Source organism: Panulirus ornatus, chromosome 30, assembly GCF_036320965.1.
Source record: "Panulirus ornatus isolate Po-2019 chromosome 30, ASM3632096v1, whole genome shotgun sequence".
Classification (NCBI taxonomy): Eukaryota; Metazoa; Arthropoda; class Malacostraca; order Decapoda; family Palinuridae; genus Panulirus; species Panulirus ornatus.
The window spans coordinates 12,587,461-12,603,916 of record NC_092253.1 but is presented as its reverse complement, the minus strand read 5'-3'; the positions used below and the strand labels follow the sequence as shown (position 1 = coordinate 12,603,916).

At 40.5% G+C, this 16,456-nt stretch overlaps 1 protein-coding gene across 1 annotated transcript in view; it reads left to right on the top strand.

The window, feature by feature from the left end:
• The window catches only part of LOC139758418 (glutamate receptor 1-like), a 77,197-nt gene extending 63,960 nt beyond the window's left edge, over nucleotides 1-13,237 (top strand). Inside the window, exon 6 of the mRNA XM_071679800.1 lies at nucleotides 12,045-13,237. Coding sequence (XP_071535901.1) covers nucleotides 12,045-12,075 — 31 coding nt within the window. The 3' untranslated portion in view covers nucleotides 12,076-13,237. The remainder of the gene's footprint in view (nucleotides 1-12,044) is intronic.
• Nucleotides 13,238-16,456: the final 3,219 nt, after the last annotated feature.

The window sequence follows — 16,456 nt, the reverse complement described above, 5'->3', positions numbered from 1 at the left end:
TCCCAGCAAATAATCGTCCAATTGCCTTTCTCTTTACTTTCACTAATAATCTTACTTCTTCATCCCACCACTCACTACCCTTTCTAATCTGCCCACCTCCCACGCTTTTCACGCCACAAACATCTTTTGCGTAAACCATCTCTGCTTCCTTAAATAAATCCCATTGCTACATCACTCCCCGTACGCCCTTTCCTCTCACATTTTTCAATTCTGCTTTCAGTCCCTCCTGGAACTTCCTGACACAAGTGTCTTTCCCAATATCATTTACTCTCATCACTCTCTTTACCCCAACATTCTCTCTTCTTTTCCACAAGATAATGATCACATCAGAGGTTTGGAGAGAGGGGTAAGTATGCAGTCAGTTGTGGATGAAAGGGCTTGGGAAGAGAGTCAGTTATTGTTCGCTGATGATACAGCGCTGGTGGCTGATTCGGGTGAGAAACTGCAGAGTCTGCTGACTGAGTGTGGTAAATTGTGTGAAAGAAGAAAGATTTGAATAAATGTGAATAAAACAAGGTTATTGGTTTTAGTAAGGTTGATGAAAAAATCAATTGGGGGGTAGGTTTGAAAGGAAAAAAACTGGATGAAGTGAAGTGTTTTAGATATATTGGAGTTAATTTTGCAGCGGATGGAAACATGGAAGCGGAAGTGAGTCACAATTTGGGGGGGTGGGCGAAGTTTCTGGGAACGATATGTGGAAGGCGAGAACATTGTCTCGGAAAACAGAAATGGGTAGGTTTGAAGGAATAGTGGTTCCAACACTGTTATATGTTTGTGAGGCGTGGGATTTATATAGTTTTTCTTTCATACTATTCATCATTTCCCTCACCAGGGAGGTAGCGTTAAGAAAGGAGGACTGAACCTTGAGGAAAATCCTCAATGGCCCCCTTCTCTGTTCTTATTTTTGGACAATTAAAACGAGATGGAAGGATTTCTAGCCCGCGCTCCCTCCCCTTTTAGTCCCCTTTCATAACATGGAGGAAATACGTTGGAAGTATTCTTTCTCCCCTATCCCCAGGGATGATATACACACACACACACACACACACACACACACACACACACACACACACACACACACACACATATATATATATATATATATATATATATATATATATATATATATATATATATATATATATATATATTATTATTATTTTGCTTTGTCGCTGTCTCCTGCGTTTGCGAGGTAGCGCAAGGGAACAGACGAAAGAAATGGCCCAACCCACCCCCATACACAATGTATATACATACACGTCCACACATGGAAATATACATACCAATACATCTCAATGTACACATATATATACACACACAGACACATACATATATGCCCATGCACACAATTCACACTGTCTGCCTTTATTCATTCCCATCGCCACCTCTCCACACATGGAATACCATCCCCCTCCCCCCTCATGTGTGCGACGTAGCACTAGGAGAAGACGACAAAAGGCCCCATTCGTTCACACTCAGTCTCTAGCTGTCATGCAATAATGCCCGAAACCACAGCTCCCTTTCCACATCCAGGCCCCACACAACTTTCCATGGTTTACCCCAGACGCTTCACATGCCCTGATTCAATCCACTGACAGCACGTCAACCCCGGTATACCACATCGATCCAATTCACTCTATTCCTTGCCCACCTTTCACCCTCCTGCATGTTCAGGCCCCGATCACACAAAATCTTTTTCACTCCATCTTTCCACCTCCAATTTGGTCTCCCACTTCTCCTCGTTCCCTCCACCTTCGACACATATATCCTCTTGGTCAATCTTTCCTCACTCATTCTCTCCATGTGACCAAACCATTTCAAAACACCCTCTTCTGCTCTCTCAACCACGCTCTTTTTATTTCCACACATCTCTCTTACCCTTACATTACTTACTCGATCAAACCACCTCACACCACACATTGTCCTCAGACATCTCATTTCCAGCACATGCACCCTCCTGCGTACAACTCTATCCATAGCTTACGCCTCGCAACCATACAACATTGTTGGAACCACTATTCCTTCAAACATACCCATTTTTGCTTTCCGAGATAATGGTCTCGACTTCTACACATTCTTCAACGCTCTCAGAATTCTCGACCCCTCCCCCACCCTATGATTCATTTCCGCTTCCATGGTTCCATCCACTGCCAAATCTATTCCCAGATATCTAAAACATATCACATCCTCCAGTTTTTCTCCATTCAAACTTACCTCCCAGTTGACTTGTTCCTCAAACCCACTGTACCTTATAACCTTACTTCCTTTGTTCTTATCTTTTTCCATTCTGTACTCAGTATGTTCTGGTACATCCTCACAAAAGTCTCCTTCCCAAGCTCACTTACCCTCGCCACTCTCTTTAACCCTCGCCACTCTCTTTACCCTAGCATACTCTCTTCTTTTCTCAAAACCTTTATAGATCTTCACCTTCGCCTCAAGAAGATAATGATCAGACATCGTCAACCATCTCTGGTTCCCTCCAACACTGACATATATATCCTCTTTGTTAATCTTTCCTCACTTATTCTCTCTATGTGACCAAATCTTTTCTATACACCCTCTTCTGCTCTCTCAACCACACTCTTTTTATTACCACACACCTCTCTTACCCTTTTATTACTTACTCGATCAAACCACCTCACACCACATATTGTCTTCAAACATATCATTTCCAGCACATCCACCCTCCTTTACACAACCCTATCTATAGCCCACGCCATGCAACCATATGATAATTTTTGGAACCATTATTCATTCAAACATACCCATTTTTGCTTTCCGAGATAATGTTCTCGCCTTCGACACATTTTTCAAAACTCGCAGGACTTTCGCCCCCTTCCCCACCCTGTGGATTTTCCTTCCCCTTCTATGGTTCCATCTGTTTCCAAATTCCCTTCCTGATATTTGAAACACTTCAATTCCTCCAGTTTTTCTCTATTCAAACTTACCACCCAGTTGACTTGTATCTCTACTCTACTGAGCCTAGCAACCTTGCCATTATTCACATTTACTCTGAGTTTTCTTCTTTCACATACTTCACCACAATAAGTACAAGCTACTACAGTTTCTCATCCGTATCAGCCACAAGTGCTGTACGATTAGCGAGCAAGAACTGACTCACTAACCAAGCCCTCTCATCCGCAAAAGATTTCATACTTGCCGCTCTCTCTAAGACTCTTGCATTCACCTCCCTAACAGCCCCATTCATAAATACATTAAACAACCATGGAGACATCACGCATCCTTGCCGCAAACTGACATTCACTAAGAATCAATCACTCTCCTCTCTTCCTACTCGTACATTTGCCTTACATCTTCGATAAAATATTTTCACTGCTTCTAACAACTTGCCTCCCACACCATATATTCTTAATACCTTCCACAGATCATCTTTATTAACGCTATGATATGCCTTCTCCAGATCCATGAATTATATATGTAAATCCATTTTTTTTTCTAAGTATTTCTCATGTATATTCCTCAAAGCAAACACCTGTTGCACACGTCCTCCACCACTTCTCAAACCACACTGCTATTCCCCAATCTGATGCTCTGTATATGCCTTCACCCTATCAATGAATACCCTTCCATACAATTTCCCAGGAATACTTAACAAACTTATAACTTTGTATTTTGAACACTCACCTCTATCCCTTTGCCTTTGCACAATGGCACTATGCATGCATTCAATCAATCCTCAGGCACCTCACCATGCGCCATACATATTTTGAGTATCCTCACCAACCAGTCAGCGAAAGTCACCCTTTTTATATAAATTCCAATATAATGCCATCCAAACCTGTCGGCTTTCTGGATTTCATCTTCCACAAGGCTTTCACAACCTCTTCTCTTTTTACCAAACCATTCCCCTAACCCTCTCACTTAGCACACCACCTCCACCAGAACACCCTATATCTGCCACTCTATCATCTAACACATTCATCAAAGCTTCAAAATACTCACTCCATCTCCTTCTCATATCACTACTTGTAATCACCTTCCATTAGCCCCTTCACCCATGGTGTCATTTGTTCTCTTGTCTTACGCACTTTATTTACCTCCTTCCAAAACATCTTTTTATTCTCACTAAAATTTCATGATACTTTCTCACCCCAACTCTCATTTACCCTCTTTTTCTCCTCTTGCACCTTTCTCTTGACCTACTGCCTCTCTCTTTTATACATCTCCCAGTCATTTGCACTATTTCCCAGCAAATAATCGTCCAATTGCCTTTCTCTTTACTTTCACTAATAATCTTACTTCTTCATCCCACCACTCACTACCCTTTCTAATCTGCCCACCTCCCACGCTTTTCACGCCACAAACATCTTTTGCGTAAACCATCTCTGCTTCCTTAAATAAATCCCATTGCTACATCACTCCCCGTACGCCCTTTCCTCTCACATTTTTCAATTCTGCTTTCAGTCCCTCCTGGAACTTCCTGACACAAGTGTCTTTCCCAATATCATTTACTCTCATCACTCTCTTTACCCAACATTCTCTCTTCTTTTCCACAAGATAATGATCACATCAGAGGTTTGGAGAGAGGGGTAAGTATGCAGTCAGTTGTGGATGAAAGGGCTTGGGAAGAGAGTCAGTTATTGTTCGCTGATGATACAGCGCTGGTGGCTGATTCGGGTGAGAAACTGCAGAGTCTGCTGACTGAGTGTGGTAAATTGTGTGAAAGAAGAAAGTTGGGAGTAAATGTGAATAAAACAAGGTTATTGGTTTTAGTAAGGTTGATGAAAAAATCAATTGGGGGTAGGTTTGAAAGGAAAAAAATTGGATGAAGTGAAGTGTTTTAGATATATTGGAGTTAATTTTGCAGCGGATGGAAACATGGAAGCGGAAGTGAGTCACAATTTGGGGGGGTGGGCGAAGTTTCTGGGAACGATATGTGGAAGGCGAGAACATTGTCTCGGAAAACAGAAATGGGTAGGTTTGAAGGAATAGTGGTTCCACATGTTACTATGGTTTTGTGAGGCGTGGGATTTATTATTAGTTTTTTCTTTCATACTATTCATCATTTCCCTCACCAGGGAGGTAGCGTTAAGAAAGGAGGACTGAACCTTGAGGAAAATCCTCAATGCCCCCTTCTCTGTTCTTATTTTTGGACAATTAAAACGAGATGGAAGGATTTCTAGCCCGCGCTCCCTCCCTTTTAGTCCCCTTTCATAACATGGAGGAAATACGTTGGAAGTATTCTTTCTCCCCTATCCCCAGGGATGATATACACACACACACACACACACACACACACACACACACACACACACACACAACACACACACACACATATATATATATATAATATATATATATATATATATATATATATATATATATATATATATATATATATTATTATTATTATTGCTTTGTCGCTGTCTCCTGCGTTTGCGAGGTAGCGCAAGGAAACAGACGAAAGAAATGGCCCAACCCACCCCCATACACAATGTACATACATACACGTCCACACATGGAAATATACATACCAATACATCTCAATGTACACATATATATACACACACAGACACATACATATATGCCCATGCACACAATTCACACTGTCTGCCTTTATTCATTCCCATCGCCACCTCTCCACACATGGAATACCATCCCCCTCCCCCCTCATGTGTGCGACGTAGCACTAGGAGAAGACGACAAAAGGCCCCATTCGTTCACACTCAGTCTCTAGCTGTCATGCAATAATGCCCGAAACCACAGCTCCCTTTCCACATCCAGGCCCCACACAACTTTCCATGGTTTACCCAGACGCTTCACATGCCCTGGTTCAATCCAATGACAGCATGTCGACCCTGGTATACCACATCGATCCAATTCACTCTATTCCTTGCCCACCTTTCACCCTCCTGCATGTTCAGGCCCCGATCACACAAAATCTTTTTCACTCCATCTTTCCACCTCCAATTTGGTCTCCCACTTCTCCTCGTTCCCTCCACCTTCGACACATATATCCTCTTTGTTAATCTTTCCTCACTTATTCTCTCTATGTGACCAAATCTTTTCTATACACCCTCTTCTGCTCTCTCAACCACACTCTTTTATTACCACACACCTCTCTTACCCTTTTATTACTTACTCGATCAAACCACCTCACACCACATATTGTCTTCAAACATATCATTTCCAGCACATCCACCCTCCTTTACACAACCCTATCTATAGCCCACGCCATGCAACCATATGATAATTTTTGGAACCATTATTCATTCAAACATACCCATTTTTGCTTTCCGAGATAATGTTCTCGCCTTCGACACATTTTTCAAAACTCGCAGGACTTTCGCCCCCTTCCCCACCCTGTGATTCACTTCCCCTTCTATGGTTCCATCTGTTTCCAAATTCCCTTCCTGATATTTGAAACACTTCAATTCCTCCAGTTTTTCTCTATTCAAACTTACCACCCAGTTGACTTGTATCTCTACTCTACTGAGCCTAGCAACCTTGCCATTATTCACATTTACTCTGAGTTTTCTTCTTTCACATACTTTACCACAATAAGTACAAGCTACTACAGTTTCTCATCCGTATCAGCCACAAGTGCTGTACGATTAGCGAGCAAGAACTGACTCACTAACCAAGCCCTCTCATCCGCAAAAGATTTCATACTTGCCGCTCTCTCTAAGACTCTTGCATTCACCTCCCTAACAGCCCCATTCATAAATACATTAAACAACCATGGAGACATCACGCATCCTTGCCGCAAACTGACATTCACTAAGAATCAATCACTCTCCTCTCTTCCTACTCGTACATTTGCCTTACATCTTCGATAAAATATTTTCACTGCTTCTAACAACTTGCCTCCCACACCATATATTCTTAATACCTTCCACAGATCATCTTTATTAACGCTATGATATGCCTTCTCCAGATCCATGAATTATATATGTAAATCCATTTTTTTTCTAAGTATTTCTCATGTATATTCCTCAAAGCAAACACCTGTTGCACACGTCCTCCACCACTTCTCAAACCACACTGCTATTCCCCAATCTGATGCTCTGTATATGCCTTCACCCTATCAATGAATACCCTTCCATACAATTTCCCAGGAATACTTAACAAACTTATAACTTTGTATTTTGAACACTCACCTCTATCCCCTTTGCCTTTGCACAATGGCACTATGCATGCATTCAATCAATCCTCAGGCACCTCACCATGCGCCATACATATTTTGAGTATCCTCACCAACCAGTCAGCGAAAGTCACCCTTTTTATATAAATTCCAATATAATGCCATCCAAACCTGTCGGCTTTCTGGATTTCATCTTCCACAAGGCTTTCACAACCTCTTCTCTTTTTACCAAACCATTCCCCTAACCCTCTCACTTAGCACACCACCTCCACCAGAACACCCTATATCTGCCACTCTATCATCTAACACATTCATCAAAGCTTCAAAATACTCACTCCATCTCCTTCTCATATCACTACTTGTAATCACCTTCCCATTAGCCCCTTTCACCCATGGTGTCATTTGTTCTCTTGTCTTACGCACTTTATTTACCTCCTTCCAAAACATCTTTTTATTCTCACTAAAATTTCATGATACTTTCTCACCCCAACTCTCATTTACCCTCTTTTTCTCCTCTTGCACCTTTCTCTTGACCTACTGCCTCTCTCTTTTATACATCTCCCAGTCATTTGCACTATTTCCCAGCAAATAATCGTCCAATTGCCTTTCTCTTTACTTTCACTAATAATCTTACTTCTTCATCCCACCACTCACTACCCTTTCTAATCTGCCCACCTCCCACGCTTTTCACGCCACAAACATCTTTTGCGTAAACCATCTCTGCTTCCTTAAATAAATCCCATTGCTACATCACTCCCCGTACGCCCTTTCCTCTCACATTTTTCAATTCTGCTTTCAGTCCCTCCTGGAACTTCCTGACACAAGTGTCTTTCCCAATATCATTTACTCTCATCACTCTCTTTACCCCAACATTCTCTCTTCTTTTCCACAAGATAATGATCACATCAGAGGTTTGGAGAGAGGGGTAAGTATGCAGTCAGTTGTGGATGAAAGGGCTTGGGAAGAGAGTCAGTTATTGTTCGCTGATGATACAGCGCTGGTGGCTGATTCGGGTGAGAAACTGCAGAGTCTGCTGACTGAGTGTGGTAAATTGTGTGAAAGAAGAAAGATTTGAGTAAATGTGAATAAAACAAGGTTATTGGTTTTAGTAAGGTTGATGGAAAAATCAATTGGGGGGTAGGTTTGAAAGGAAAAAAATTGGATGAAGTGAAGTGTTTTAGATATATTGGAGTTAATTTTGCAGCGGATGGAAACATGGAAGCGGAAGTGAGTCACAATTTGGGGGGGTGGGCGAAGTTTCTGGGAACGATATGTGGAAGGCGAGAACATTGTCTCGGAAAACAGAAATGGGTAGGTTTGAAGGAATAGTGGTTCCAACACTGTTATATGTTTGTGAGGCGTGGGATACATATAGTTTTTCTTTCATACTATTCATCATTTCCCTCACCAGGGAGGTAGCGTTAAGAAAGGAGGACTGAACCTTGAGGAAAATCCTCAATGGCCCCCTTCTCTGTTCTTATTTTTGGACAATTAAAACGAGATGGAAGGATTTCTAGCCCGCGCTCCCTCCCCTTTTAGTCCCCTTTCATAACATGGAGGAAATACGTTGGAAGTATTCTTTCTCCCCTATCCCCAGGGATGATATACACACACACACACACACACACACACACACACACATATATATATATATATATATATATATATATATATATATATATATATATATATATATATATATATATATATATATATTATTATTATTATTTTGCTTTGTCGCTGTCTCCTGCGTTTGCGAGGTAGCGCAAGGAAACAGACGAAAGAAATGGCCCAACCCACCCCCATACACAATGTACATACATACACGTCCACACATGGAAATATACATACCAATACATCTCAATGTACACATATATATACACACACAGACACATACATATATGCCCATGCACACAATTCACACTGTCTGCCTTTATTCATTCCCATCGCCACCTCTCCACACATGGAATACCATCCCCCTCCCCCCTCATGTGTGCGACGTAGCACTAGGAGAAGACGACAAAAGGCCCCATTCGTTCACACTCAGTCTCTAGCTGTCATGCAATAATGCCCGAAACCACAGCTCCCTTTCCACATCCAGGCCCCACACAACTTTCCATGGTTTACCCCAGACGCTTCACATGCCCTGATTCAATCCACTGACAGCACGTCAACCCTGGTATACCACATCGATCCAATTCACTCTATTCCTTGCCCACCTTTCACCCTCCTGCATGTTCAGGCCCCGATCACACAAAATCTTTTTCACTCCATCTTTCCACCTCCAATTTGGTCTCCCACTTCTCCTCGTTCCCTCCACCTTCGACACATATATCCTCTTGGTCAATCTTTCCTCACTCATTCTCTCCATGTGACCAAACCATTTCAAAACACCCTCTTCTGCTCTCTCAACCACGCTCTTTTTATTTCCACACATCTCTCTTACCCTTACATTACTTACTCGATCAAACCACCTCACACCACACATTGTCCTCAGACATCTCATTTCCAGCACATGCACCCTCCTGCGTACAACTCTATCCATAGCTTACGCCTCGCAACCATCCAACATTGTTGGAACCACTATTCCTTCAAACATACCCATTTTTGCTTTCCGAGATAATGTTCTCGACTTCCACCCATTCTTCAAGGTTCCCAGGATTTTCGCCCCCTCTCCCACCCTATGATTCACTTCCGCTTCCATGGTTCCATCCGCTGCCAGATCCATTAGGGAGGTGAATGCAAGAGTTCTGGAAAAAGGGGCAAGTATGAAGTCTGTTGTGGATGAGAGAGCTTGGGAAGTGAGTCAGTTGTTGCTCGCTGATGATACAGCGCTGGTGGCTGATTCATGTGAGAAACTGCAGAAGCTGGTGACTGAGTTTGGTAAAGTGTGTGAAAGAAGAAAGTTGGGAGTAAATGTGAATAAGAGCAAGGTTATTGGGTACAGTAGGGTTGAGGGTCAAGTCAATTAGGAGGTAGGTTTGAATGGAGAAAAAACTGGAGGAAGTAAAGTGTTTTAGATATCTGGGAGTGGATCTGGCAGCGGATGGAACCATGGAAGCGGAAGTGAATGTGTGGAAGTCGAGAACATTATCTCGGAAAGAAAAAATGGGTATGTTTGAAGGAATAGTGGTTCCAACAATGTTGTATGGTTGCGAGGCGTGGGCTATGGATAGAGTTGTGCGCAGGAGGATGGATGTGCTGGAAATGAGATGTTTGAGGACAATGTGTGGTGTGAGGTGGTTTGATCGAGTAAGTAACGTAAGGGTAAGAGAGACGTGTGGAAATAAAAAGAGCGTGGTTGAGAGAGCAGAAGAGGGTGTTTTGAAATGGTTTGGGCACATGGAGAGAATGAGTGAGGAAAGATTGACCAAGAGGATATATGTGTCGGAGGTGGAGGGAACGAGGAGAAGAGGGAGACCAAATTGGAGGTGGAAAGATGGAGTGAAAAAGATTTTGTGTGATCGGGGCCTGAACATGCAGGAGGGTGAAAGGAGGGCAAGGAATAGAGTGAATTGGAGCGATGTGGTATACCGGGGTTGACATGCTGTCAGTGGATTGAATCAAGGCATGTGAAGCGTCTGGGGTAAACCATGGAAAGCAGTGTAGGTATGTATATTTGCGTGTGTGGACGTATGTATATACCTGTGTATGGGGGGCGGGTTGGGCCATTTCTTTCGTCTGTTTCCTTGCGCTACCTCGCAAACGCGGGAGAGAGCGACAAAGCAAAAAAAAAAAGAAAAAAAATATATATATATATCGCTACCTCGCTAATGCCGGAAATGGCGAATAGTTTAAAAGAAAGAAGATATATATATATATATATATATATATATATATATATATATATATATATATATATATATATATATATATATATATATATATATATATATATATATATATATATATATATATATATATATATATATATATATATATATATATATATATATATATATATATATATAAACTTATCATTTTACAAATCATATCAACAATAAAATTATCTAATTTGTACAGACCATCACTAATGTTAAGATTATAATTCTTTTTGTATTCAATAATAGAAGAATCAGTGATATTTCTCTTGCTAATAGAGTTAGATGAGATGGCGTTACTCCAGTCAATACAATGATCATAATTTTTAACATGATTAAACAAGGCATTTGATTCCTGTCCCGTTCTTATACTATATTTATGTTGCTTAAGTCTATCAGAAAGATCCTTACCAGTCTGACCACCATAAAATTTATCACAGTTTCCACAAGGAACTTTATAGATGCAACCAAGAGAATTTTCTCGTGAATTCTTGATTAAGATATTCTTTATAGTATTATTGTTGCTAAAGACAACATTTACAGTAAAGGATTTAAGCAACATGGGAAGCAAAGTGAAATTATTATTAAAAGGGAGAACTTAAAAGATTCTTGGTGTCAATGGGATGTTTGGGCTCAACTCTATAAAATGATTTCTTTGCTAACTTAAGGGATTTATCAACGAAAGATCTAGGGTACTTTAACTTAGATCCAATAGAATATACCTTCTCAAACTCATCATCAATAAACTCTGGACTGCAAATACGTAAAGCCCTTAGGAACATAGATTGAAATGATAATTTAACTCTGTCATGTTGAGATGAGTAACAATATACATATATATATATATATATATATATATATGTATATATATATATATATATATATATATATATATATATATATATATATATATATATATCCCTATCCATAGATAAATTTAACAACCATGGAGACATCACGCACCCCTGCCGCAAACCAACATTCACTGAGAACCAATCGCTTTCCTCCCTTCCTACTCGTACACATGCCTTACATCCTCAATAAAAACTTTTCACTGCTTCTAACAACTTGCCTCCCACACCGGTTGTATAGAGCGAAATAATGTTTTAATGTTACAGATATATAAAAGAACATGGACAAGCGTCATAATATCAAGAGAACACATGTGTCTGAGCGCATGAATCTCGTGCGTGTTTGGATGACAGGGATGTCTTACCGTGCCATTGCCAGAGAGTATGGCAGAAACCCGACAACTGTGTGGAGGTGGGTAAGACGCTGGTTGGACGAAGGAAGCGTGAAGACAAAACTTGGAAGTAAGAGAAGAAAATGGTTTAAAGTAAGATGTGTGTGTGAGCGTCGTACGATGCCTCAGTTTAGCTGGAATCAATTGAGTTTGGATCGTTACCTGTGGTATTGGTCTTAGCTAGATTCATTATTATATTTTGGATATCTATTTACTCAACTTCGATACTTGACATTAATAACAGCAGCGAACCTATGTCCATCAGGTGTTGAGATACCTGTCGTTCATCCGTTGTCTATACAAAAATCATAGCTTTTAGCATTATGGATAACGTTCTCCTCACTTACCTCCGTTTTTCAACCCGATCTTCATGTCATTAAACCGAGATCAGAAGTGAGTTGAAGTAGTCATATTATCAACTTAAAATCAAATGAAACTTTATATCAGCTTGACTTATGAACAGTTTGGAGAATGCAAAAAAAGTGTTACGTAAGTAGAGTCCAATTTTTAGTAGTATGAATCAATTCATAGTCTAGTTTATAGCAGTCTGACCAAAGATAGAAGCCAATTTACAGGTGTCTGGTGCAACATTAAGCCCAGTTTCCAGTTTTCATTTGTCTGACCTAAGGTAGATTCCATTTTATAGTAGTCTGACCTAAGGTAAAATCTATCCTATAGTAGTCTGACAGAGCGCAAAGCTCATGTTATAGGTGGGTGAACCTGGATAAAGTCTAGTTTACAGTAATATGACCCAAAGCAAGGACCACTTTACAGTAGTCTGATTCGATACCCGGTCAATTTTGCTGTAGTCTTTACCAAAGGTCCAGCCCATTTTACAGTCTTCTGTCCCAAGGAGAGCATGGCAATGCATGATAAGAGAAATAAAAATGTTAATTGATATTGTGTGGAGATCCTTTATCTATCCAACATATGACGTTTCAGATTTTCATTTTTTTTTTGTAGTTTTATCAAGGCAATAAAAACACCTACACTATAACGAAACAAAACTCTGTATCTGATTCCATATATCATATTCTGTGTTTTGTAAATATAGATTTTGTGAAATGTCTCATTGTTTCTTAATCCTTTGACAATTTTGAGGGGAAAATGATGCTTAACAGTTGTCTGAGGGAACCATTCATGGAATTTTGGTATATATATATATATATATATATATATATATATATATATATATATATTTTTTTTTTTTTTTTCATACTATTCGCTATTTCCCGCGATAGCGAGGTAGCGTTAAGAACAGAGGACTGGGCCTTTGAGGGAATATCCTCACCTGGACCTCTTCTCTGTTCCTTCTTTTGGAAAAAAAAAAAAAAAAAAAAAAAAAAAACGAGAGTAGGAAGGGAGGAAAGCGATTGGTTCTCAGTGAATGTTGGTTTGCGGCAGGGATGCGTGATGTCTCCATGGTTCTTAAATTTATCTATGGATAGGGATATATATATATATATATATATATATATATATATATATATATATATATATATATATATATATATATATATATATATATATATATATATTATCCCTGGTGATTGGGGAGAAGGAATACTTCCCACGCAATATTTACGTAGCGTAGAAGGCGACTAAAGGGGACGGGAGCGGGGGGCTGGAATCCCCTCCCTCCTTGTATTGCAACTTTCTAAAAGGAGAAACAGAAGAAAGAGTCACGCAGGGAGTGCTCATCCTCCTCGAAGGCTTAGACTGGGGTGTCTAAATGTGTGTGGATGTATCCAAGATGAGATAAAAGGAGAGATAGGTAGTATGTTTGAGAAAATGAACCTGGATGTTTTGGCTCTGAGTGAACGAACCTCAAGGTTAAAGGGGAAGAGTGGTTTGGGAATGTCTTGGGAGTAAAGTCAGGGGTTTGTGAGAGGACAAGAGCAAGGGAAGGAGTAGCAATACTCCTGAAACAGGAATGGTGGGAGTATGTGATAGAGTGTAAGAAAGTAAACGCTAGATTGATACTGATGAAACTGAAAGTGGATGGAGAGAGATGGGTGACTATTGGCGCATATGCACCTGGGCATGAGAAGAAAGATCATGAGAGGCAAGTGTTTTGGGCGCAGCTGAGTGAGTGCGTTATTAGTTTTGATGCATGAGACCGGGTTACAGTGTTGGGTGATTTGAATGCAAAGGTGAGTAATGTGGCAGTTGAGGGATAGATTGGTATACATGGGGTGTTAAGTGTTGTAAGTGGAAATGGTGAAGAGCTTGTAGATTTTTGCTGAAAAAGGACTGGTGATTGGGAATACCTGATTTAAAAAGATTTATACATAAGTATACGTATGTAAGTTGGAGAGATGGCATGAGAGCGTTATTGTATTACGTGTTAATTGAGAGTCGCGCGAAAGAGAGACTTTTGGATGTTAATGTGCTGAGAAGTGCAACTGGAGGGATGTCTGATCATTATCTTGTGGAGGTGAAGGTAAAGATTTGTAGAGGTTTTCAGAAAAGAAGAGAGAATGTTGGGATGAAGAGAGTGGTGAGAGTGAGCTTGGGAAGGAGACTTGTGTGAGAAAGTACCAGGAGAGACTGAGTACAGAATGGAAAAAGATGAGAACAAAGAACATAAGGGGAGTGGTTGGGGAATAGGATTTATTTAGCAAAAGATGCTTGTGCCATGAGAGGCGTGGGAGGTGGGCATATTAGAAAGGGTAGCGAGTGGTGAGATGAGGATATAATACTGTTTGTGAATGAGAAGAGAGAGGCATTTGGACGATTTTTGCAGGGAAATAATGCAAATGAGTGGGAAATGTATTAAAGAAAGAGGCATGAGGTCAAGAGAAAGGTACAAGAGGTGAAAAAGTGCGCAGATGAGAGTTGGGGTGAAAATGTATCATTAAATTTTAGGAAGAATAAAAAGATGTTTTGGAAGTAGGTAAATAATGTGCGTAAGACAAGGGAATCAATGGGAGTATTTTGAATGTTTTATTGGATGTGTTTGGTGATAGAGTGGCAGATATAGGGTGTTTTGGTCGAGGTGTTGTGTAAAGTGAGCGGTTAGGGAGAATGATTTGGTAAACAGAGAAGAGGTAGTAAAATCTTTCTCGAAGATGAAAGACAGCAAGACAACGAGTTTGGATGGTATTGCAGTAGAATATATCAAAAAAGGAGGTGACTGCATTGTTGACTGGTTGGTAGGGGTATTTAATGTATGTATGACACATGGTGAGGTTCCTGAGGATTGGCGAAATGCTTGCATAGTGTCATTGTACAAAGGCAAAGAGGGTAAAAGTGAGTGCTCAAATTACAGAGGTATAAGTTTGTTGAGTATTCCTAGGAAATTATGTGGGAGGGTATTGATTGAGAGGGTGAAGGCATGTACAGAGCATCAGATTGGGGAAGAGCAGTGTGGTTTCAGAGGTGGTAGAGGATGTGTGGATCAGGTGTTTGCTTTGAAGAATGTATGTGAAAAATACTTAGAAAATCAAATGGATTTGTATGAAGCAATTATGGATCTGTAGAAGGCATATGATACAGTTGATAGAGTTCCTCTGTGAAAGGTATTAAGAATATATGGTTTGGGAGGCAAGTTTTTATCAAGGATATACGGCATGTGTAAGTGTAGGAAGAGAGGAAAGTGAATGGTTTTCAGTGAATGTTGGGTTACGGCAGGGGTGTGTGATGTCTCCATAGATGTTTAATATGTTTATGGGTGTGGATGTTAGGGAGGTGAATTCAAGAGTTCTGGAAAGAGGGGCAAGTATGCAATCTGTTGTGGATGAGAGAGCTTGGGAAGTGAGTCAGTTGTTGTTCGCTGATGATACAGCGCTGATGGCTTATTCGTGTGAGAAACTGCAGAAGCTGGTGACTGAGTTTGGTAAAGTGTGTGTAAGAAAAAAGCTGAGAGTAAATGTGAATAAGAGCAAGGTTGTTAGGTACAGTAGTGTTGAGGGACAAGTCATTTGGGAGGTAAGTTTGAATGGAGATAAACTGGAGGAAGTGAAGTGTTTTAGATATTTGGGGGTGGATATGTCAGCGGATGGAACCATGGAAGCGGAAGTAAATCATTGGGTGGGGGAGGGGGCGAAAGTTCTGGGAGCCTTGAAGAATATGCGGAAGTCGAGAAAACTATCTCGGAAAGCAAAAATGAGTACGTTTGAGGGAACAGTGGTTCCAGCAATGTTATATGGTTGCGAAGCGTGGGCTATAGATAGAGTTGTGCGAAGGAGGGTGGATGTGCTGGAAATGAGATGTTTGAGGACAGTATGTGGTGTGAGGTGGTTTGATCGAGTAAGTAATAATAGCGTAAGGGAGATATGTTTTAAT